This window comes from Styela clava, chromosome 8 (assembly GCF_964204865.1).
Source record: "Styela clava chromosome 8, kaStyClav1.hap1.2, whole genome shotgun sequence".
NCBI classification, from domain to species: Eukaryota; Metazoa; Chordata; class Ascidiacea; order Stolidobranchia; family Styelidae; genus Styela; species Styela clava.
In genome coordinates, this window is record NC_135257.1 from 13,201,042 (window position 1) to 13,225,821 (window position 24,780).

Consider the following 24,780-nt stretch of genomic DNA (forward strand, 5'->3'; position numbering starts at 1 on the left):
GTCGGTACTATGCTAGACCCGCAACAAAGTATCATTTATGGAACATCTAAGAATAATGGCACCAACTGAAATGAGAAAGCTGTTTCATTTGCAGTTTCTCTAATATTTAAAATCATGGGTTTCCCTTCTAATGAGTAAGCATCTAATCAATTGTAAATGAGGTAAACTATAGTCGATGTGTCTACTTACCAAATCCATATGGAACATGCAAAGGGTGGTCTGGAACTTTCACTGGAACCTTTGTGTCTCCAATATTAACATGGCCATCTGAAAAATAAAGGAATGCCCCAAAGTCAGTTGCAGTTGTTAACAGATTTATGAAAGATAGGTTTTTGGACATTTATTTGAAGAAAGGAAACTGATGGAATGGCTTAATCTACCTATGATAAACCACAGCCTCTCTTCAGTTTGTTAGTCCAGACAGGCATTGCAATCAGTAAATTTACTAGTTTATCAGTCCAGTCAGGCTGATGTGCTGATGTTTTTATGTGAACCACTCTGTAGAACTGTCACACACAGTCCAGCATTTCTATGGCACATCAAACCCAACACAGCCGGATGCCAGTATTATTATGCCTAGTCCAACTCTAAATAGTATTAATGGGGTTTTACAGTCAATGTTCTATAGTTGACTCGTATATTTCACGAAAAAGAGACTCCAGCCGTGACGCAAAGTGCGAATCGTATAAATAGCGTTGATTTCAAAATCGCCATTCAGATGTGTGAAATTGTTGACGCAACTCAAGACAGGAAATCAATAACATTAACTCCTTTATAATGACTTATTATTGGTTTAGCACAGGGGTCACCAAACTATGGCCCGTGGCCGGATCCGGCCCGCGGCGTCATTTTATCCGGCCCGCGATACCACACGCAAAAATTCGAATTTGTTTTTAAGGGAAATTTTCCCCGAACATCGCCTTCCTTGTAAATTTCCTAACATTGGCCAATCAGCAAGATGCAAAAACGTGACGTAATAATAAGCCTTTTCGCATCCGCTTAGATACTTTTGTTTTGTCACCCTGGCAGATTTTCAGTCGTGGTTGTAAACAATACTTCCTCTTTTGCGATTTTGAATGCTATTCGTTAGTTTTTGGTTGTGTTTGGGAAATTTAAGTATGAATCAAATACGTCAATCATCATTTGCCTCCTTAGGAGTTGTAGTTTTAATAGTAGTAATGAAAAATTAGTCTAGAATTAGCTGTGACAAAATAGGCTAAAATTTTCCACCGGTATGCAACGTTTTCTGCGAAAGATGCACTCGTGGCGTGTGCTTTACGTTTACTGTTTACGTTTCTTGTGCTAAAATGAACGTTGAATGTGCATGTTGCGCTTACAGTACTGTAATCCCTCGCTTACTGCTCCAATTTCACAAGTCACACTAACTTTTGTACTGCTTATATGCGAATATTCATGTAGGTATGTTACAAAAAATTAAAGTTTATCCGATTTAAATAAAAACTGCGCCAGTGGATCTGAGTGAAAATAAGAAAACAATACCAAGTTTATAAAAAACGATCAAGAAATAACGGAGATATCGGAATTTTAGTACCACCAGACAGGCCAATATTTTCCATAAGGATTGTATTACTTTTTTCATAAGAACTGTAATAAATATGAAAAAAAACACATATCAATCACTAGTCTTTCGATCTGCGTCACATCTATGGAATATTGAGACTATTTCAGGATTTTATTCTGGCAACGGTCTTGATACCGCCGAAAGATCGTCGCAAATAAACGATGGAGTTGTGCACGTTAGTTTGACAGTGGTTCATTGACGGTAATAATTAACGATGTTCTGATTGTACCAATTTCATAAAAATTGATAAGTATCAAGTTACGAAAGAAATACACACGGTCACATAAATTTTATTGGTGTCCATAGACAATATCATTAATCTGTACTACGTATAAATAAAGCGTAATTTTTAAAAGCTCCGAATGTTGGGAAATTTATGCGCTAATGAAAAAAATCAAATACCAGATAATAGTTGTTTATTTATGTCAAAATTTCTTGGAATTCCATGCTATAGCAGGCAGTCCGTAGTCGTTTTTATGAGCGGTATTCCGACACGGCGTAACGGTACTTAGCAGACGTGATGCGTACATTTTTTTTGAAGCGAAAAAGCGGATTTTGTAACATTCCTAATTCATGACTGCAACGTTTTGATAACAGCTAAACTCAGAATAGTTGTCTAGATATAGAAATCTTGTATAATTGTTTTCCTAGTTTGTTCCCGATCTATATTCTGCGATACCGATATAGATAGAATTTAATATTCGAGTCTTCAGAAATATAGCATATATATTGTTGAATAAATTGAATGGATTTCCCAACTTTTGTGAATTTATTGTATTGCATCGACAAAAATATATTCGCCCGGCCCGTTTCCACACAGTTTGAGTCATATCCGGCCCGCGGTCAAAAAAGTTTGGTGACCCCTGGTTTAGCATGTATTTTCAGTCATATATATCCTCCCTGGCGCTGTAATGTTTTGATAAATATGATTTCGACTGCACCATACTTGGCAGAGATATAGAGATTTTTTAAACGCTAAAAAAACGTAAAATTAATGGTAATTTTTCACGCGTAATGGCGCGCATTAGAATGTTAACGGCTTTCTGCGCATTTCCGTCGAAAAAAGTAACATTTTTTGCATTGAGGGGGGCGTGTGCACTAGTAATTAGAGGTGTGATGTCATCAAAATTGTCAATTGAAGCCTTGAACTTAAAAATTCTGTAAATACAATCGTGAATTTTAGAGTAACCATTCTTGCTATAATAGTGGTTTTGGTGTTGTTCTGTTGGAAAATAATACAAGAAAACGTTGAAATAAAAATTAATTAATTAGGAATATTTATTAACCCTCTACTAGACACAAAATCTTGCAAGTTCAATAGAAATTTTGGAATTTTGGCTTGAAAATATTTTTTTTCAGATGAGTGCGTTTTACATACATTGCTGAATAGAGCTCTATCACACACTAATAAAAAGCCATGAGTGAAGCTTTAGAGCCTAATGGTTGACAAAAAAATAACCCATGTGAAATGGCACCAGACCGACCGGTTGGGGAGGGTTAACCTCCATGAGATTCAAATCTTTCAGCCAATCAGCAGTGCATTCCATAGTGGTGAAAGTCTCATAACGAGCAGAGCAGCATGCACACGCACAGTGAGGTCACATTAGGAATGTCAGGTTATCAACAATGGGCCCACATCATCATAGAGGTATCAGCAGTAAAATTCTACGTCTCATTCTCAAATTTTGTGTGACGTCACAACCAAGTGGCAAAAACTTATTTAGAGCTTTGCTACGGGGAAGTTGTGAAGCTACTTTTAGAAGATGGGACTGTTTTTATGCAATAGCTGTATTCAATCTCCTTATTCCATATTCAACAAAATTTTCATCATTTTAAAATACTTAGATGTATAAGTCAATCAAATCATTTTTTATTACCTATTCCGGTAAAGCATAACAAAATGAAAACAAGAAAGATCACAAAATATTTGTACCGAATGGCAGGATAACCGCAAAATGACCATTCGGTCTACTTGTCAGCGACAACCTTAAAGTAGCTTAAAACTTATGGCTACAAAATTTGCACAGCGCAAAACAGTTTTTATGCAAGAACAGCATCGCCCCAGTAACTTCTTGTTTAAAGCCTTGTTCCAAGGGATATGTGAAATACCCTATAAATAGAGTGGTGCTACATATCACTAAATCTTTATCAAATGACCACGGCAAAAAGAAAATCTCAAACTTCAGTGACATATAACCAATCTGAGTCCCAGCGGAACAAGTCGAGTTCGAGTCAATATAGATTTCATAAGCAATAAAAAATTAGATGAATTAATTGCCAATATTATTGTTCCATCCTAATTCACCATCATTTGCGCCATTCCTAGTGCAACCACGCATTGTTCCTAGTGCGCCGTATAAAATATGCAATTCAAATATGCATGAAATCTAAATGTTCATGTAGTTCTGTCCGTCTGCTGGAAGATGGATTGTGTAATATCAGACAGTGGCATGCATATTACAGTATTACAGAGCAGCATTCAATCAAATATGCACCGAAATTCTGTAATTTTACAAATATAATTACAGATTTACAAGGCTGATAATGTACCTGATTTGCTTTCTGTGACGTACAATGCACGCTTTCCTCCATCTAAAATCTTGGTTAATTCATTCACTCGAAGAGCTGCACGCTTGGTTTTCATCAGAATTTTAAGCATTACTAACAGCCAGCAATCAGGCACTGTCCGACCTTGCGACAGCCAATAAACTTACTAAGCCAAATTACAATGCAAACATTACAGCATTATGCAAGTCACTATCAGATCACGTGGGTACCGTACACATAGAATGACTGCTGCATTCTTTACAACGGCGAGGATAGTTTGTGCAACGGAAACTTCTCAGATCTTTATCCTTGTGAATTTTATTTTCCTTATTTTGGTTCTGCGAGATAAAGTTTTGTTTTATGAAATGATAAATTGCCTAATAGCAGACAAAAATCTCTGAATCTTGTAGAGACATGCGCGTACTGGTGATAACCAATTGTGAATGATAACCATGGTCCATGGAATATGTTTCTCGCGACATCGGGGCAACAGGTCTAAAGATTTTTCTAATCAAGCGCGAACTGGTGATAACCAATTGTGATCAACCATGGTCCATAGAATATGTTTCTCGCGACATCGGGGCAACAGGTCTCTAAAGATTTTTCTAATCAAGCGCGAACTGGGGATAACCAATTGTGATCAACTATGGAACGTGTTTCTCGCGACATAGGGCAACAGGTCTTTAGCGATTTTTTCTAATCAACTGTATATAATCAGTATACCAACCATACTACTAAATACCGTTAGTATACCTATAATACACACTTAATAATTTGGATCAATCAATCAGAATATTCGAATGTAGTCTCAGAGGTGTGATTATCAACCAAATCGTAATCCATTCGTTTTGGCAAAAACCTAATTATTACAGTTATTTGTGGCTTTTTACCTCTTCGTTAGCTCAAGCCAAAAAATTCTTATGTATGTGAAATACTTTTCCTAAATCCCCTCTGGTTACAACACAACTCTATAAAAAATTGAATGAAATTGTATATTTCAAGAACAAAACTTGAACAATAAGTGTAAAAAATTTCATCAAATGAGTCTGACATTTGCTGACGGCCAGCAAGTGAATGCATAGCAATATTATTCAAACAGGCCGAATATACAAAACAAAGGCAGAAAGCTTGTTGGATCAAAGTTGAACAACCACAATTTTTAGCACATTTAGTATATAACAATTGACTAGTGATCCTGTTCCTCTTTTCAAACACCTATAAGCATCCATAACATGCTCATAATTACTGTAAATCTGTTCCAATCTTCTGTACTTTGATTTGTTACAACAAGAAATACAAGTGTTTCGCAGACATATATCGGAAATGACTCAAAATAGTCAGCAGCAAAATAATAATTTCTATTACACCGCCTAAAGTATAAAATTGAAAAAAACATTTTTTTCACAGTAAAATATAGGAAAAGCAATTTAAGCACAGACTGTCGGGAGATGAATCGTACTTTCCTATGTGTATGTTATGGAAACATATATAAATGCAGAAATTACTGTAATTTAACATAAACAGCAAAAAAATGTGAAGACAAACAATATCAAAAATTGTACCAAATAATACAATAAAATGATGAAAAGAAATGGTGATCAGCTTTTCTATCATTATTACACAAATAGTATTTGGCAGTCTCATCAAAAAGTTACCAGAAATTGGTTCAAATACGCTAATGTTTAGTTATTGCACAATACTTTTTGATGTCCGATTATGGTGATTGGTGAGGTTTAACAAAATTACAGTGACTCAGACTACCATCACCGCAGATGTCCAGAGTCAGCAAATCTTACATTGTGATCAAAATAATTTGTGATAATTGTCCAGTAGGTTTGGACTTCTCACAAGGTGTATAGAACGCATGGGAAATGCTGACTTATGCATTGAAGAACAAGTTAACCAGCCAGCTTGTTTCGACCAGGGAACACCTATCCAAATAGTAAAATTTATGAGAGCACTGTTTGAAGCATACACATTGGTGCACTATGAGGTGTTTTCATTGAACTTGCAGATTTCAGTTATATTCAAGAATTTATAATAATCAAAGTAAAATCATTGCATGCACTAAGATTAGTTGAAGGCACTGTTGATTGGATCACAGCAAAACAATATATGAACCTTATTCACAGATTTCTAAATGCTCATAAAATTATATTTTGGTAAATGCATTGAAAACATATTGGAAATTCACCTTGAGAAATGCAGCAAGCTCTCAAAATTTATATTGGCACACTGGAATATTTTCAGTATGATTGAATTTACGGAAGTATATCAAAAAAGTTATTTAGGCAGTATTGATGCACATCTTTCATCCCATCACATACTCAAAAACAGATCAACTAATTTCCACCTTATACAAAATGGGATATATGTGTTGACAATTCAAAAGACAATGACAAATCCATCATCATAATTATGATCTATTCAAAATCCATGAATCAGTGTCTGAGTTGACGAACGTTAACAGTGAACACTCACAAGTTACCCATTTCCAAATCCATTAATATTTTATCCTTTGAATGCCCCTCACAGTCAAAGTATAGCTAAAGCTCGTTTTATTTATAATTCATTTCTGATAAAGTTGGAATTTTTACTTTATCGCAGTTTATCCAGACATACAATGTTCCAACAATTTTACTGTGCAAATTCAGTTTGGATAGCAGTTATTTTGATAGCACATTACTCATTTTTTAATGAATGATTCCATTCATCGCTGATGTAACGAAGCATCTTGTAATCGATAACTGGAACTCCACAACGGAGTCCTCCCTGGAGAAGGGGAATTGGAATGAGAGGATGGTGAACCACGTTGCACCGGACTGGAGCGTTGAAATAAATATGACCCACTTGGTGAATAAGGTACCATACCTGTCGATAATCTCTGTGGGCTTACCATAACAGGCGAGGAATTGTCTTGTGTCGTCATTGGAGGCGAGAATGCCCATTTGAAAAATCCACAAGTGAGAAAAATTGCTACAGTTGTGATAAATATTACTAACAATGCTATAAGCAATCCTAAGTAACTAAAGGAATATTGGTACATAAGCCATGACTCCCTGGCTGAATCAGGGTCAACGCACACTCCACTGCTAACAGAAGTTGTTTGTGATGGGAGTTTAGGCAGCCAATGAATTGCAATTGACACTAGTTGTTCTTGATGGGTAAGTGGTGAGAAGATCTTTAAAACATGATCTTGATTGAACTGTTGTTGTGGAATATATGATACTTCGTAACAAGCAACCCCATGGATTTCTGTGTCTGGAACTTCATGTATCTCAAGATTTCGAGATTCTGTATTGATTTCCAAGCTTTCGCGAATCGTTTGTATTGCAGATATGCACAGTCTTAGTTTTTCATCTCTCATGACAACTTGTGATGAGTTCAGAAGTTTGAATGCTGGTAAGAATCCGACGTTGACCGGGTTTTGAAATGAAATTCCGCGATCTGCCTCATCACTATTGATGGATAATGTGATTGTGAAACTGGCATCTTCAAATAATGATACCTTCTCTTCTAAACTGGTGGCAAGATCTATTCTATCAAGCACACATGCATAGGAACCAATTTCTGGGATGTATAATGTTGACGGTTTGAATACAGTGACAGCATCTATAGTATTGACTAGAAAACTTTTACATACAAATGTATTTTGTGCAAATTTGTTCATTTCTTCTTCTAAACCATCACAAATATCACTTGTATCCCCTAACTTAATCGGCAGAATATATTTAGACTTAGCATTAGTAATGATTTCAGGAAGCAAATTTTCATCAAAGTTGGCAGAAAAAGGTTTTGAAGACAAAGCAACCTTTGTTGAAACTGGGTCCAGAAAATATTTAAGATCAGCAGTGGCTCGAGAAAATGACATAACGGCTCCAGAAACATTATCCACCTTGAAGCCATTGTGCTTTATTTCCCACTTTCCCGGATTACCATCTTCATCGACAATTGCACTGTTGAAGCACTTCTTCGAACCAATTTCCATCAACATGTTGCTACCTTCATTATTTATAGTTGACACAGCATTCAAAGGGAAACTATATGCATATTCACTTCCAGTCCATATTTTGAAAATTGTAACACCTGTTTTTGAACATTTTACCTTGAGGATGTTTGTTGCTGGGCTAGGTGTTATTTCAAGAAGATCATTCCTATTTGTACCAAATTTATCACATAGAACTGTAGTATCGAACTTCATTCCATTACTATCAAATTGCTGAACTTCTAAAGATAATAATGACCCTACAGGAAAACCAGTGAGATGATCATCAGAGTTTTTGGTATAGAATTTTTCTTTTACCTGTGCAATAATATAAGAAACTAATTTTACCTTAACATGAATTGCCAAAGTCTGTGTAATGCCGAAGCGCTCTTCTGCCGAAACAACAATGGTTGCTTGGCAAGGACTTTTTCCTGTAGTGATGCTCCTTAGTTCATTATTCACAGTTACACAATCATCATCGTTATTACCGCTGATATTGAGATTGCATTCCTCACATAGTTTCATGTAATTCATTCTAGAAACTAGTCCATCTCGATTCGACAAAAGATAATATGAAGTTTCTGGTGTTAGTAAAAGATTATTTTGGGAAAGCCACAATTTTTCCTGAGATATTATCAGTGGATTGAACACCACTACTTTAATCTCAGCGTCCAACTGTGCATTTGCCAATTGTCCAAGGTTTATTCGAGTTGCTGATACTGAAACAGATATCCCACTCTGGCCTTCTCCTATCCCATTTATCAGCACTGTAAATTTGAGTCTATCAGGAATTTCTATGCCGGCTTCAGCATGAGCAGATTTTAAATCCAAGACAGCATGATTATTTACTTTCCATTTAAAGACAAGTCCTGCCGCATCACTATCTAAATTTACTGGGTCATATCCAGGTCCAGCATAACCATAAACATGGAGAGGTACTGTTGCTCCAGTTTGAAAGCGGAAAGTTGGACTATCAATCCATACACCTTTTATTTGAACAACAAAAACAAAAGACTTTGATTTTCCATGAAAAACTTGACCATCTTTTGTCGTGGCTTTCACACTTACTGTTGTATTACCTATCTGATGGGCTGACAAAACGCCATCATGTGAAGAACTTGCTATACCTTCATCTTCTACAACATAATGAATTTGTACATCTTCTGGTGGACCACCCTCCACATATAGATGAAATTCAGAACCTCTAATCACAGTGATTCTTGATGGTTTTAATTCCAGTGGTGGAAATACAACAATTCTAACAGAGTTACTGGATATTAATTTACCGTCTCTGGATGTTGTTGAGGCCCTTATCGTAGTTGTGCCTACTTTGAGTGCAGTCAAATCAGCAAGAAATATCAAGTCATCATGCCTGTTTGGTTCTCCAAGTGAAATGATACCAGGTGGTTCAGACATCAAATTTATGCTCAAATCCAATTCATTTGGAGCAGAAAGTTCTCTCATATCAAGGCGAATTGTTGCTTTCCCAGTTGTTCCCACCTCAAGAGGGCTAGAGACCTCGAGGAAAAGAGATGACAAATCCGATACCACTATACCAGCTCTAGATTTCGCTCCTTCCGTTTTCGTTGCCTTTGGAATGCAAAGATCAAAAATTTCCAAAGATGCATGCCCTGCGGAAACTGGATTGAGTATAACTTTCCGGTCTGAGGGAAGTTTATGAACTGTTAAAACAACATCCTTGGCTATTCCAAAATTCGATTCAGTTTTAATTTCGTGATCAAAATATCCCGATCCTCCAATAATCTCAATTGACGAACTGAAATTTGGTCTATTAAACATTACAATAGACTGTGGGGATAATGTTATAACATTTACTATATCTAATGCCACAGATGCTTGAACAGATGGACTGACTTTGCAGTCATACTTGGAGCATATGTCTCTTTTTACAAAATCTTCATACCTGTCAATGTGTAATTGCAATGCCTTTTCTCCCACATCTCTAGGCATCAACAGGCCTTGGCGTATGAAGTGCTTCGTTTGTCCATCAGAATTAGGCACAAATTGCGACTTTGTAGTACTCGCAGAAACCATTGAAAATGAAGACGATATCCAACGCTTGGATAATGAGGTAAAATTATCAAATTGATAACCAAATTTATCAAAAGCGGTCACTGTGAGATGCAAAATATCACCAGCAAGAGCAACAGAATGTTCATTTTGATTTTGAAATAACGGGCAGGATGGAGGAAGATTTTGTACAGCAAGTTTTACTGAAGCAGGAGTGGCACAAGAAAGCTTCAGTGTGATTTGAGCTTTTCTTGGAAAAGGATTTGTTCCACATGGCCTATTCTGAATATTTAAAGTTACAGTTGTTTCACCCAAAACCATGCAAGTTCCAATGAAAATGTATTCTTTGCCTGAAAGTTGTTGATGAAAGTTGAAATTTGCATTGTCTCCCCTTATAATTTTCTCGTGATTGTTCGGAAGCAATGGCCATGGGTCTGGTCCACCTTCAAAACGCATCATTTTGGAAGAAGCTAATGATACAACAGCTATCTGTGAAGGGTCTAGTATTTTAAGTGGTTCATATGCAGCAATAACTGTAGAAGATTCCAGAGTTTCCTCTAGAAGTTTATTGCGATAGGACAGTGATACAGTGGTATGTCCACTCTTCAAAGCCTTTACTTTGCGCATCAAGCATGGTGGTGTCTGTGGAACTGGATCTAAAAATTCATCTGGCACTTGCTCAGTATTCTTTGCAAATTTAAAAATGTTGGTATCATGTATAGTCCACACAAGACTTTTCATGATAGAGCAATCAGTAAAGGCTACATATTCATTGTTAATCTTAGCATACATTGAGATATACAGATTCAACTCATCTCCAACTTCAGCCTCAAGGTAAGATATGGCAAATTTCAGTTTTGCAGGAGGGGCTATAGTGACAGTAGCTGTACCAAAATGAAAGGAATTGCGTATATCAGCTGCTTTTACTGCTATTTTTCTTGGATGATGCTTTTCATCAGATCCACTAGAAACACTAACTTTACCTGTGTATGAAATACTAGATGATTCAGTTTCATTTACAGACCAGGTATAATTTCCGCTCCCACCAGATGCTTGAAATGTATATTGATACAGAAGAGGATCAGGCTGCCATGGGAAGAGTACAGCAGGAGGAGTTACAACAATTCTATCAAAAATTTCCAAATTTTGAAAAGTGGAAATCGGAGAATCAAATATCTCCATGTTCTCACTACCTTTACTAAAAATACCAGCTTGCATAATCATAGATCCAACATTGACAACACCTTTCAAAAGTGACTTTATGTCACAATTTCCTTTTGTTAGAGCTTTCACAAGAAACCAAGTTCCATTTTTTACTGTTTCAAGTACGTTGAGATATTTATTATCCAGTTCACCAACTAAACGAACATTATTAGCTGGCCATATTTCCTTATTATCTTCACTATAAATATGAACTGTTATTTCATATATTCTACCAACTTCCAAAATCCATTTTTGATATGGCGAGATTTCAAATCTTAAATATGCAGCTTCTACAACATATATATCCGAGGTTGCCTGTTCCATAAGTGAATCGTCATAGTGTTTCAGGTGTTGGTCAACCAAATACAACTGACTGTGCCCCCCATTCAAACCCACTACAACAGAGGTCTCCTTGTTGAGGTGGATCACAGATCCAGGAGTTCCAGTGATGTCACGAACATCCAACACATATTGTGGACAAGGCATAGTAATCTGGGAAGGTATTCCTTCTCTCCATCGCTCAACTTTGTATTCCACAACAGCATGTTTTAACAAGTATATATCATGAGAAGGATTCAAAAGAACTTTATCCCTGACAATGAACCTGACACTACACGTTGAAATCGCTTTGTGACATTCTATTGTGCTCACCAACTTAGCCACAACAACGGCTGCCCCTGTTTGAATTCCAGATATCAAAATTGTATCTGACATTTTACCTTTAACTTCAAGCGAGTCCACATATGGATCTGCAACATATATTGTATCAAGGAATTTCTGAATGTGAAGGATACTGTGGGATGACACAGGCGGGTGATGCATTTCACCATCAGATCCTTTGTGGTATTTTTCATCTTGTGCTAGACTCCACTCAAATTCCATACCTGCTGTACTGCTAAAAGTATTTCCTTCTTGATCCAAAGCTCTAATCTTCAATTCTTCTGGTGGGTCGGCCAAATAAAGTTCACGAGTTCTGGACACAATATCTATAGTTTCGATTCTATCTACGATAATATCACATGAAAATATAGTTCCAGTTTTTACATTGGTGGCAAGAACTAGAGTAGTCTTTCGAACTGGTTGCGTACTCATGACAATTACAATAGCAGATGAAGAGCACATATTGACTGGATCAAAAGCACTTTCGATAGGTCTGATGGTGGCAACTTCTTGTCGCAGAGATTTCCATTGATAGCAACCATCTTCAGCATGTATTGTATAATTGACCTGGTAATCTCCATGAAATGGAAGAAGAATTTTTGGCTCTATAGCACCTTCACAGAAATGTAATAGAAAGATGAAACATATTCGGATATATATTGGTAACATCTCTGCTCCACAAATCACCTGAAAAAGAACAGAACTATATATATTTATATGCGATCAACCTTACCTTTGCCAGCAGTACTATTTAGGCTTCATGGAATGTAGCATACATTTTCATATGTTAATATTTAATGACATTTTCATTTTATTGGGTGCTTAGGTGAACATTTTATATAAAAACTACTGAACTGTACTTTTGTTGAATTTCAAAGCAGTTAAAAATAATTTTTTCTACAGACAATAAAATGCTGAAACTTCTAATATTATTTCAAAACTACAAAATTATCTGAAATTACTTCTTTTTAAGTGGACATTTTTTAAGACATGAATAGCAATTAGATTTCTCATAGAAGATGGTCCATCCGCCAACCCTTAACCTAAAAAAACATAAGTGTTTACATTGAAAGGTATTTGTGAGCTCCATTTACCTGTTACTTTTTCCAGTGATGTCGTTACAGCTTTCCTATATTCAAGGGAGATAGCAATTAACTAAAGTTATGATTGCTGATAATAAAGAAAAATATATATTAATTAAATTAAAACTTATACCAGCGAGCAAAACTTCGAAAATGAAATGTGCAAAAGATAAAATAAACTTTTTAACAATATTTAACAACACATGTGAAACACACACTTTTAGCTTAGTCGTACAATAATACAATGCTTTCAGCCCTAGTTGACATAATTAAAGTAAGTGAAAGGCATAAAATACTGAAATACCGAACTAATTTATTACTTGTTATTATTACGATGACTGTTATTTCATTTTGATTGACAAAAAAATAAATCTCTTTCTCTCTGCAATAGGGAGTGATAAATTTACCAACAATCAATAAGTTATAGAGCAATCAGTACCTCAGTATAAATCAACAAGATTCGATCAATCGATTTGTCCAAACTAAGGTAAAGTAGTATGTTTTAAAGGTAATAGCACCCATCAGCAAAGTACAAAGATATAATAATTCAAACTAAAATAACTCGGCTAGCAAGTTAACAGCATTCCGATATTCCAATTTCTATCGAAAAAAATACTTTTGTATATTGAAAAATATACATTTGTATATATATTGAAAAATATACTTTCGTGTCTTTATACTTTTTATATATTTATAAATATACAAGACTACCGGTACTTATTTATATATATTTTTTTGTATATCTTTAAAATATTACTTCAGTACTTATTTTAAGTAGACCTATCTCCCTATTTTATATATAAATAAAAAAATTAATATAAATCATTACTGAATTTCATACATACAGACATATGAAACAATTCCATAATTATTATTGAACAGTTGTATCAACATTATAGCAGATCCATTGTAAATCCCATTTGGCAGTTTGGTGTCATCACCTAGGCTATTACAGTATTAGTTATATGTTTCATGATGCCATTTAGAAATATTTTAATTAACGCATGAAAAAGCAAATTTCAAGAATTAGTTCCACTTCATTATGATAGGGATAGGATTTATATTTAAGAACAGATCTTTTACTTATTCTGAGTATCCTCTCAGAGTAATATCCATCAACCGGTCGAAATACGTGTAGCTCAATCGTGGTGAAAACGAAGTTACAAATTACCAATATCCCAATGCAATGCACGCCCAGCACGTCGTTTGCTATTTTGGCGCGACGAGATTGTCAAATGCAATAAGCAAAACTGCGACATCTCGCGACGATCGGTAAAACGGTTCTCGTGGTCTAGCAAGTGTGGGATTATAAGTTTTCGAATATCTGAATATAGGAAAAGTTACCGTATCTGTCACGTCGTTATAAGCTTGGATGGCGAAAGAATGAGCGTGATTTCATGTGAGTTTGTACACACACCGACCGTTTGGAACTTCAGAAGTATGAACAGATAAATCAGTAAAATGAACGGTATGGTACGTGGTATTGTTATACGGTACCGTACCCGTACCGTAAGCATCAATATTCTCATTTTGACATTTTTGAATGATTGATTGCCGCAATGATGGAGAGGCTTTTCATTATTGATCCGTAACTTTATCGGTTGGTGATGTCACAAAATACGGTATGTTCCAGAATCCCTTAGTTTTGTCACAATACAGCAATATGAAAATGCTGCAATGCCTGTCTGGCACATCTCTCACATAACATGGACAGGCGCTGAGTGTGTGTTCCCAAACATGGCAGCCATATGCCGCCACCAAAAGTGCGATATACAGCAGGATATATGATGCGCAAGCCTTTGGTTCCTGACCACTGTTTTAAATCCTATATCTGTATGTTTTCATTAAATATTAATTTTTTATTATAACATGTTAATATGCTCCTAATCTGCCTAATATTTGTATAAGAGCTGTTACTAAACCTTCAGACCTTTGATGTAGAGCAGCGGTTCCCATAATTTTTGTTCATGCAACACCAAATTACCAGGAATATACTCGCGGCACTTACATGAAAAAATTGCTGCCTTTGGAAATAAGACTTTTGTGATCGTTGATGTGTACGCTTTGGGCCTAAAGAATAAACGCAAAATGTCAACTCTTCTTCCTCATGTCTGCCTGATTTTTCCTTGAAATACTAAAAAAAATCACTCATGTTCGCTAAACTCGATTCAGCAAATAAATAATCTTCAGCTCGCCAAATTGCAGCAATTAGTGTCTAGGCTACCTCTACTGTTACATAGCAATAGAGGTAGACACTACGTATCAGAAAGTGAGCGATATAGAAGGTTAAAATGAATTTATTATTCATGTACACAGCATTCAAAATAAGAAACGATAAAGCATTCATAATAAACACAATATGCAAAATGCTCAATAACATATTAGTTATTAGTAAAATGCTCAATAACATATTAGTTATGTTTAACACAATTCTTTAATTTTCGGGGCGCACTAAGCAAATCGCCTTTTTTGGGAACCACTGCTAGAGAATGCACAAGGTGCAAATCATTGGGAGGTATAAATCCCATCCGAAAATGTAATCTCATCATGTTATCCACTGCAAGTACTAGAAATCCCTTAGGTCAAATCAAGGTGCGTCTGGCGGTTTCACCCAGTTATTCCAATCTGGTCCTCTTGTATTAAAATTGCACACCCCTGCACTAGAACATAGTAATACCGTTTTAGAAACAACTGATTTGTTCTGCTAATAAAATTCTTTTAAACCTGCATATTCATATTCAGAGTTTTAGATGAGTTAACAATCAGACAATGGAAAAGGCTAAATCATTAAGGCAGTCTTATCAAAGACCTTTTAAACTCAGCCATCAAGTTTTGTGTATAACATCAATCAATTTTTCAAGAAAAGCTTTAATGGGATATGTTGAACTCTTAATTCAACCAAGGAGATCAGATTTAAAAACTATCAAAGTCAACAGCAAACAATCAAGAATTTACAAAGTTAGTGTGAATGATTATGAAGCTCCATTTCAATATCATGACCCTTCTCTAGACTTGACGCAGCGTGATCCAATAGCAAGAAACCTTGAGTTTTTAAAATCTTGCCACTGTAATGCAGTTAATGTTGTTGACCCAGATACTGGTTACCATGGAGAAGTTACTATCAAACTCCCAGCAGAAGTACAAAAACTTGTAAAAGATCAAAAAGCGTTGCGTATAAGTATGGATTTCACTTTGGAAAATCCTAATGGAGGAGTTCAGTTTGTTGTGCCGGATGTGGAAGGTACAACGAGTGAAAAAGCAATGCATTTGTTCACCTATGGTCATGAAAACTCGGCCAGGCTTTGGTTTCCTTGTGTTGACACATATTCGGAGCCTTGCACCTGGAAATTGGAATTTACTGTTGATGCCACTATGACTGCAGTTTCTGTTGGAGAATTGGTTGAGACTGTTTTCACACCAGATATGAAGAGGAAAACATTTCATTATATCCTCACTGTTCCCACAGCTGCTCCAAACATTGGTTTAGCTGTCGGTCCATTTGAAGTTCTGGTTGACAAACACATGCACGAGGTCACACATTTTTGCCTGCCTCAACTTCTACCATTGTTGGAACATACAACTCAAGCATGCTATGAGGTTTTTGAGTTTTATGAAGAGATACTAAGTTTTCGTTTCCCGTATTCTTGCTACAAACAAGTTTTCGTTGACGAAGCATATCGTGATATAGAATCATATGCATCATTAGGAATATTCAACACAAATTTATTGCACAGTAAAATAATTCTTGACCAAAACCCTGAAACGAGAAAGCAAATGGCAAAAATGATATCCAATCAGTTTTTTGGTTGTTTTATGGCCAGAGAATCTTGGAATGATCTCTGGTTGCCAACAGGCTTGTCTGCATATTTGCAAGGCCTATGGGTTAAAAATATATTTGGAAATAATGAATACAAGCACTTGATTGCAAGTGAAACAAAAAAGCTTTGTCATTATGAAATGAATGTTCAGCCAGTTACACTCTGTTACAATGCTTCTCATGATTCTGCGGATTCAAACACTTCTTTGAGGAATCCTCATACTATGTCACCCAAGTATTATGAAATGCTTCAATGCAAGTCACATCTCGTTATGCGAATGATTGAAAATTCTATAGGCCCACAACTCCTTTTGCAAGCATTAAACAAATTGCTATCTTTGGCAAATACATCGGCACAGCAGAAAGTTCCGAATTCGACATGGGTTGCAATGCTCCTATCAACTGAAAGCTTTCTGAAGTCAATTAACACTGTTTCAGGAAAGAAGATTGACCATTTAATGAATCAATGGGTATATCAGAGTGGTGTCGTTTGTTTTAAAGGGAGATTTACATTTAATAGAAAGCGCAATGCTGTTGAGTTGGATGTTAAACAACACACTGGTGGGAAAGGTATAAGAAAATATGTTGGACCTTTAACAGTTCGGATCCAAGAACTTGATGGCTCTTTTCAACACACCATTCAAGTTGAAGAAAACACTACAAAGCATGACATACAATGTCATTCAAAAAGTCGTAGGAATAAAAGAAAAAAAATACCTTTGTTGAATGGAGAAGAGGCTGATATTGATTTGAGTGCAATGGATCCAGATTCTCCTGTTTTATGGTTGCGTATTGATCCAGATTTATCAGTGATTCGAAATGTAAGCTTTGAACAACCGGATTACATGTGGCAGTATCAAGTCAGATTTGAACGTGATATTATTGGACAAGCAGAAGCTTTATCTGTTCTGTCACATTTTCCTTCTCCACCAACTCGGAAAGCTCTAACTGACATACTGGAAAATGAAAAATATTTTTATAGGGTTCGAATGGAGGCTGCATTTTGTATGGCTAAAGTTGCTAATGCCATGATCAGTTCCTGGGCAGGACCACCTGCGATGCTAACATTATTTACAAGATTCTTCTTCTGTGAATCCACACCTCCGATTGTTAGAATGAATAATTTCACAAATTTGCAGCAATACTTTATGCAAAAGACTCTGCCAGTTGCCATGGCCAATTTAAGAGACACTAATAATGTTTGTCCCAAAGAAGTTTTACATTTTCTAATTGATCTGATCAAATTTAATGATAATTCTAAAAGCAAGGTTTCTGATAACTACTATCGTGCAGCATTAGTTGAATCACTTTGCCATTTAGTAACACCTACCATGTCAAATCCTGGTCAAAAAGTAACAGTTGAAAACTTACCATTAGATGTGAGAATGATTTTGGAGGAAATATCAAGATTTCTCAATTTAGAAAAATTGTTATCTTCTTATCGTTATACTGTTACAGTGTCGTGCCTAAAAGCAATACAAGCTTTACAAAGAAATGGTCACTTACCACCTGATTATGTTTTACTGAGAAGCTATGCTGCACATGGATTCTTCGTGGACATCAGAATAGCTGCAATTGAGGCTCTCGTTGACATGATTAAAGCCACAAGTGATGTTGATCAGTTTGAATGGTTGCTAGACTTGTGTGAGAAAGATCCAGTACCAGAGATCAAGTGGAGAATTCTTAAAGCATTTGTCAGTAATCCTCCATTTACAAAATCTGACAGTCAAACTTCTTCTCTTAACACAGAACACTTTGTGGATAAACTATGGAATTTCATCAGTAAGACAACATATTATGATTCAAGAATAAGGTGTGAAGCGATCAATTTGTACAATATTTTGTTTGGAACACATAGGCCGAAGTGTTTACCTCCAAAAGATAGAAGGCCGTCTACTACTATATCGACCAGTGTCGGTGATAGGGCGTCTTCAACCCAAGGACCACAAAGCAAGCTCAAGCGCACTGCTTCAACATCTTTCACTGGTAATTCTCATGATAAAATCAAGATGAAAATTAAGTTTGGAAATACTTCAGTTGATGAAGGGGATGAGTTTGACAATGCTGATGTAATGGCTGCTGAAAGTTTGCTTTCACTCAGTCACAGTGATCTACCAACCCGGCCACCAACACCTGGTACAGATCAGCCAGGCTCGTCATGGCAAACTAGTCCTTTTGTCGGTTCTGAAACGAGTCGTGCCATTCACGACTCTCATAAAAGACCTTCTCAAGATTCTGCTGTCAAAGACAAGAAAAAAAAGAAAAAGCACAAACATAAACATAGACACAAATATAAAGATGGCGATTTGTCTTCGCCATCTAGTTCACATGTTGGTTCTCCTATGAATCTAGGAATATCAGACTCTCCAAAACTTTAGTCTTCTAGCAGAATCTCGAGTTAGCGAAAATTATTAACAAACATGAATCTAGACAAGTTTTTCTATGTGGTCAATATGGAATAAAATATTATGTTCCTTCACCAATGTTTCTTTTATTTCTATATATGGTTGTAATGTTGTTTGCTACTTTTTTTTCAATTTGTATGCTTTTTTCATTTGGATTGCATTTTTCTCCCAAGCATTACTAGGCTTCAAATAGCCTATGTTGTACTTTGTTAAATTGATCGAAACAAAGTAATTGATTTACTAAAAACAAATTTGATTGACATGTATGATATACAACGTTTTGGAAAGTATGTTGATTTGAAACTTTCAATGTTCTCTCAATCATTGCTTTGTATCCTCATCAAATTTAACGGTCTATGTCCTCTGTCTCCATCGTTGAACCAACTAGGCTATTCAATAGTATAAACAGTCCCATTTGTTTAGGTTATAGAACAGTATCTCCCATCCATCGTTAGGGCCTACATATATCTGCTTTGAACTTCCAATGTAGACACTTACCTAATATTAATTTCAAAACCACCTTTTTGTTTTAAATGGCATAATGAATTTTCTTTTGAGCTTATATTTGTTCTTAAATTATGAAAGGTTATATGCTGGGGCTCAATATACATTCCAATCATTACATATGTCCATTATTTTTCAATAAATCTTAGCTAATAACAACCTAACTGAAAGAGATGCAAACAAGTTTCAACAAAAAGCCAAGGGGAAAATCAAATGCATTGCAAATAAATGGTACTCAGTCATCACTTCATAATGGTCAGCTCTTGTGCTCGACTGGAATTCCATCCCTTGATGGGGTAATAGGAGGTGGCATCCCTGTTGGAACTGTTTTCTTGCTTGAAGAAGATCACAATCATCAGTACTCTGATGTGCTCACAAGGTTTGTAGTTTTTCTTATGTTGTATTATGTTTGAAAATGAGTTTCACCTAAGAAATAAGCTTTGGCGTAATGAAGTATTTTAAGATTATGAATTTAAATCAGTTGAAATATCTGATAACAAAATCTGAAACAAATTGATGTTTGTGTAACAGATACCCGGAATGTTGGTACAAATATTAATAGGATGTGCTACTCCTATTTTTGAAAAATTTAAATGTGCCTAATCTCATGCCAGGTAAAGATATTTTGAATTATGAAAATTTTTCTGCTGTATATAGGTTGACAACTGCAATATTATAGTAATAATAATGGGAATGCCATGTGTTCAGGTACTTTCTTGCCGAAGCCGTTGTAAGCAGTCATGAAGTATTTATTGTCGGAAACGATGATGAATCTTCCTTTACAAGTTACTTACCCAAACCTGTGATGCCTGATGAAGATTCACATACAACAGAGGCAAATGCAGGAGATATGAAAATTGCATGGAGGTATCAGAATTCTCCACAGGTGCAAACATCAATAGGAAAATACACGAAATATGGACACTATTATGACATAAGCAAACATATGGATGAGGAAATGCTAAACAACACAAAAATTAAATATGTTGACCTTAGGCATTTGTATCACAAAGAGTCTGAAAAGCCTCCAGATCTTTTCAAGGACAGTTTGAAAGAACTACATAAGTATATTGTTGAAAACAACTTCGATGCTGTGACTGCATTACAAGCGAAAAAACCTTTAAACATCTTGAGAGTGGTGATACATAGTTTTCTCTCACCATCTTGGGGATGTATAGGAGAGAATGACAGTGATGATCAAAATTTTATTCGATTTTTAGTTTGTCTGCGTGGTATATTGAGAAAGTCACTTGCTGTTTGTTGGGTAACAGTTCCAACTCATATCCTTTCTTCAATCAATGTTAAGTTGTTGCGACACTATACTGATATGGTTGTCAAGTTGGAAGCATTTGGAAAAGGGAAAACCAATCCACTGTATAAGGATTATCATGGTAATGTTTGAAATAAATTTTAAAATTTTTCTTTGTGATAGTTTCCCATTTAGCTGTTTGATTACATAATTTTGCATGAGGAATGCCTTGAAAAAAGTTTTAATGACATATGTTACAATTTTCAAGCTTTTTATATTTCAAGCATTTAAGTGAAAAAATATCTTGATGAATGATATCCTAAGAAATCTTTTATGACCTATGCTAAAATTCTGAAAGATTTTTCTAGTTCTCAAGTATTTAATTGAAATAGTTTATTGAAATATTCCATGCTTGCTAAAATGAAAAAACTGATCCCATTTAAATTTTTTTTCAGGTTTGTTGAAGATTAAAAAACTACCAGTACTAAATTGTATTCTGCCATACATGCCAGACACATATGATCTTGCGTTTAAGCTTCGAAGAAAAAGATTTGCTGTTGAGAGGCTTCATTTACCCCCAGATATAACAGAATCAGCGAGTAGACAAGGTGTTGAGGAAGAAACTGGGTTGTCAGTCATGAATGTTAGTCACTCTAATAAAAAATCTGTGGATTTCTGATTACCTCACAAATTGTCTCTTTCATTAAGGCTGTTTTAAACAAAGCAGGTTTTCAATAAATACCGGACAAATTTATTCTATAATATAATTTAAGACTACAGCCGGAGAGAAAAAATTATATCCCATTGGTGCAATTACAATAAGGAATGGGCGTGACAAGCTCTTAATACTTCGAGATCAATATTTTTAAAGTAAGGAACAGTGATTTACATTTTACTGAATTCGTACTAATCACAAAGTAGGAATAATCAGCCCAAGTAGTGTTGCGGATGATAACATCTGTTATTGTAGTTTTGCTTAGTAGTTTAAGCAGCAATCTTTTCTAAAGTGTTTGGCAATGTTTACATATTTGGATAGTTTTCTTGTTCATATGGCTTGGCTTCATCAAGGTATTCGGCTATTGGTTTGCTGAATGCTGTGTTCTTCTTGAAAGGTGTATCTCTGGTTTTGACTTGTGAGACTCCCTGAAATGGAATAAGAATTAGCCTTTTGGTCTCTTTATTGAAATAATTTTTACATCCAAAGAATTCAACTTACCGTAATTTTGTTTGTATGCTCTGACCAGAATGTAACACACTGTTCAGTGTTCACATTGTGTTCCTGAATGTGAATAAAGAACTAGTTATATTTATGTAAAAGGAAAGAGATGGAAGTTCTATATTTGGCATAGCAATAGTTTGCAGGTATATACCCATAGGTGGGATTTGAGCTGATCGTGCGAGCCCATTCAAGGAATGTCATGATAATCAGCGAATTATATTTTGTTTTTCTACACAAGATTTTCTGAAATAAGGGAACCTGTTATTTCTAATATTGATACTAAAGAAAATTTATTATTGAAATTTTGAATCCAATCACTATATATTATTAATACATAAATAATCGGGGATAATAATCTTTTCAACCATGTCATGGTAAAATAGTGTGTGCAATGCCACACTAAGTAAAGTTTGGTCTTGGAAATGGGTTGCACAGATGAATTATCTTACCTTCGTGGGTGGAGGCAATGTTGATTCAAAATCACTTTTGTCAAAGTCTTGTTGCTTAATTGTAATGTATTCTGTTTTTGGAGGTGGTGGGTTGAAGTCTTCATGTGTTTGTTGCCTAGAAGATGATGGGAAATAAGGTAAACATGCAGTCATTGGGAATGGTGGAGACTCAAAATAAACTTGAACACCATATTATATTTCACAGCGGGTTAGTATTAGGAAACATTACACAATCACTCTTTGATGAATATGTGCACACTCACCCAATTTCATCATACAACATTTGTTCAATCAATTTAGCTTTTTTTCCTTTCAACAATACTTGAGGAAATTTTGGTTCCTGATATGACTCTCTTACTGTAGTGAGTTTTTCAGCTCTTGCATCGGTTTCTAATGTAAGAAGACCTTTGTGGCCATGTCTGTGTAACTGGGCACTGCTTGTGTATTCAGAGTTGACATCGGTGGGCTCAAGTTTTGCCGTTGCACGCTGTGAAATATGATGAAGAATGTCCAAATTTGTTTTGATTGACAAATACTATTAGGTGTTTTATACTAACATAACTAAATGTCGAACATAATTGTTCGAATAGCCAGCGAAAGTGTGGATGGGGTTTGTGACAACATCTTCTTCAGTATTGGTGGCTCAAGTTTCTCAACTGCGCAAGTTATTTTCCTCTCTTAACTATATGTTTACGAAATGTCTTCCAGTGCATTAGAATTGTAACAAATTCGGCTTCTAAATAAAACACCAGCTATGAAATAGCTGGATAATTATGAAGGCGTCACGATAAGAAACATTAAATAGAAATGCAGATAACGCATTCGTCGTGGTGCCAATATAAGGTGGTACCAATTAGAAAGCCAGTGAGCAAAACTAGAGGTAGGTACCGTTTTTCTAGTTGCTGAGTTAAAGTAATGTATCATAGTATTATTTATCTCTACTGCAAAACCGTTGCCATACCTCCTCCACCCAGTTCTCCAGTAGGCATCTGCCTCCAGAATTGTTAAATCTTATTTCATTACGACCTTCAAATCGCGAACTCATCTTCACCAATTTGCCTGCATTAAAGAAAACGATTGAAAAGCTACGCAGATGCAAGAGAGTCGAAGAAAACAGCATCAGTGTCACCACAGTGATGACCTTTGACTCTTACATTTGTGGGTTTGTCATTTTGGTAGGAGTCGATAAATACGGTGATAATAAATTTAGTACATTTCTGGACATGTTAAATTTAAAACAAATTATGGAATTTACAAAATATTTAACCTTAGTCACGTAAAGACTGTGATTAGATGGCTTTGCGGATTATTTTTTAGGTTATGCGGAAACCAGAACTCGGGCTATTTTATACTAGTTAGTTACGTGAGTGACAATGGTAATGGATGTTGTGCCTACAGGTCAGCTCAGTAAAATACCAATTGGGGACCATCTGGGATTGTTGACTGTGCTTGCCTCTCATGAAATTCGTGACAAAAGTTGAAAAAACACGGGCGCAGTTCGTCAACAAAAATGCGATTAATGAACGGAAAAATACGTGATCCATTCTGCGATGGCGAAAAGTTCAGCGATTCTTCGCATACGGGATTCCTATCCGATTACAAAGTGTGAAGAGTGCTAACTGTCACTTGGCAAACTTCGCAATAACCCCGGAGCTAATAAGCTATCCATAAAAACGCCAAGAGTGTCCGCTCTCTCGCGCCAACGGCTAACATACCTCACTCGCACGAATTTCCGAAAAATATCTGGAGTTAAAGGAGGAAAACGTCGAGCTGTGATTGCGAAATGCTGAGAAGAGAACAAGTAAATTTGAAAAATATCGATGATATTGGGCGGTAAAAATTATTGTGATACTATGAATAATGTTTTTTTGACTTGTTTAAGCACTTAAATATAAATAATAAATGTATGTTATACGGTATACTTGCAACACCATTTTTAGGGAACGGTCTAAAAGTAGACACTCGAAAGTTAGGCTTAGGCACTTGGAAAAAATGGGCGTAATAACTTTTAAAAACATAATGAATTAGTTAAAATTATTCGAAATGA

At 35.7% G+C, this 24,780-nt stretch overlaps 5 protein-coding genes across 6 annotated transcripts in view; 2 read left to right on the forward strand and 3 right to left on the reverse strand.

Moving 5' to 3' along the window:
• The window catches only part of LOC120346689 (von Willebrand factor A domain-containing protein 8-like), a 31,425-nt gene extending 26,858 nt beyond the window's left edge, over positions 1 to 4,567 (reverse strand). For both annotated transcript variants that reach the window (XM_039416493.2, XM_039416492.2), the window contains exons 1-2: positions 4,133 to 4,567; positions 190 to 267 (exon numbers count right to left, since the gene is read on the reverse strand). In XM_039416493.2, coding sequence (XP_039272427.2) covers positions 190 to 267; positions 4,133 to 4,241 — 187 coding nt within the window. In that variant the 5' untranslated portion in view covers positions 4,242 to 4,567. The remainder of the gene's footprint in view (positions 1 to 189; positions 268 to 4,132) is intronic.
• A 536-nt stretch (positions 4,568 to 5,103) lies between these two features.
• Positions 5,104 to 14,245, reverse strand: LOC120345370 (nuclear pore membrane glycoprotein 210-like). Its single transcript, XM_039414793.2, has 2 exons — positions 13,103 to 14,245; positions 5,104 to 12,695 (listed from the first exon to the last, which is right to left on the reverse strand). Exon 2 carries the CDS (start codon positions 12,675 to 12,677, stop codon positions 6,840 to 6,842), a length of 5,838 nt encoding a protein of 1,945 aa, XP_039270727.2. The 5' UTR covers positions 12,678 to 12,695; positions 13,103 to 14,245; the 3' UTR covers positions 5,104 to 6,839.
• Positions 14,246 to 14,398: 153 nt separating this feature from the next.
• Positions 14,399 to 19,965, forward strand: LOC120345554 (transcription initiation factor TFIID subunit 2-like). The gene is made up of 2 exons (XM_078115161.1): positions 14,399 to 14,563; positions 15,833 to 19,965. The coding sequence occupies exon 2, from the start codon at positions 15,860 to 15,862 to the stop codon at positions 19,283 to 19,285; it is 3,426 nt and encodes a 1,141-aa protein (XP_077971287.1). The 5' UTR covers positions 14,399 to 14,563; positions 15,833 to 15,859; the 3' UTR covers positions 19,286 to 19,965.
• A 12-nt stretch (positions 19,966 to 19,977) lies between these two features.
• LOC120345560 (elongator complex protein 4-like) lies at positions 19,978 to 22,373 on the forward strand. Its single transcript, XM_039415051.2, has 3 exons — positions 19,978 to 20,195; positions 20,525 to 21,207; positions 21,521 to 22,373. Exons 1-3 carry the CDS (start codon positions 19,990 to 19,992, stop codon positions 21,742 to 21,744), a joined length of 1,113 nt encoding a protein of 370 aa, XP_039270985.2. The 5' UTR covers positions 19,978 to 19,989; the 3' UTR covers positions 21,745 to 22,373.
• Positions 21,908 to 23,881, reverse strand: LOC120345561 (sperm-associated antigen 8-like). The gene is made up of 5 exons (XM_039415052.2): positions 23,695 to 23,881; positions 22,997 to 23,220; positions 22,734 to 22,848; positions 22,282 to 22,344; positions 21,908 to 22,208 (listed from the first exon to the last, which is right to left on the reverse strand). Exons 1-5 carry the CDS (start codon positions 23,851 to 23,853, stop codon positions 22,086 to 22,088), a joined length of 684 nt encoding a protein of 227 aa, XP_039270986.2. The 5' UTR covers positions 23,854 to 23,881; the 3' UTR covers positions 21,908 to 22,085.
• Between the last annotated feature and the right edge of the window lie 899 nt (positions 23,882 to 24,780).

Coding starts and splice junctions, on each gene's coding strand:
- LOC120345560 (XM_039415051.2), top strand. CDS start 19,990: ATGCAAACAAGTTTCAACAAAAAGCCAAGGGGAAAATCAAATGCATTG. Junction 20,196..20,524: donor TACTCTGATGTGCTCACAAG/GTTTGTAGTTTT, acceptor CCATGTGTTCAG/GTACTTTCTTGCCGAAGCCG. Junction 21,208..21,520: donor ACTGTATAAGGATTATCATG/GTAATGTTTGAA, acceptor ATTTTTTTTCAG/GTTTGTTGAAGATTAAAAAA.
- LOC120345370 (XM_039414793.2), bottom strand. CDS start 12,677: ATGTTACCAATATATATCCGAATATGTTTCATCTTTCTATTACATTTC.
- LOC120345554 (XM_078115161.1), top strand. CDS start 15,860: ATGGAAAAGGCTAAATCATTAAGGCAGTCTTATCAAAGACCTTTTAAA.
- LOC120345561 (XM_039415052.2), bottom strand. CDS start 23,853: ATGCTGTTTTCTTCGACTCTCTTGCATCTGCGTAGCTTTTCAATCGTT. Junction 23,221..23,694: donor TGGAGAACTGGGTGGAGGAG/GTATGGCAACGG, acceptor CATATTTCACAG/CGTGCAACGGCAAAACTTGA. Junction 22,345..22,733: donor CATTGCCTCCACCCACGAAG/GTAAGATAATTC, acceptor ATTCACATTCAG/GAACACAATGTGAACACTGA.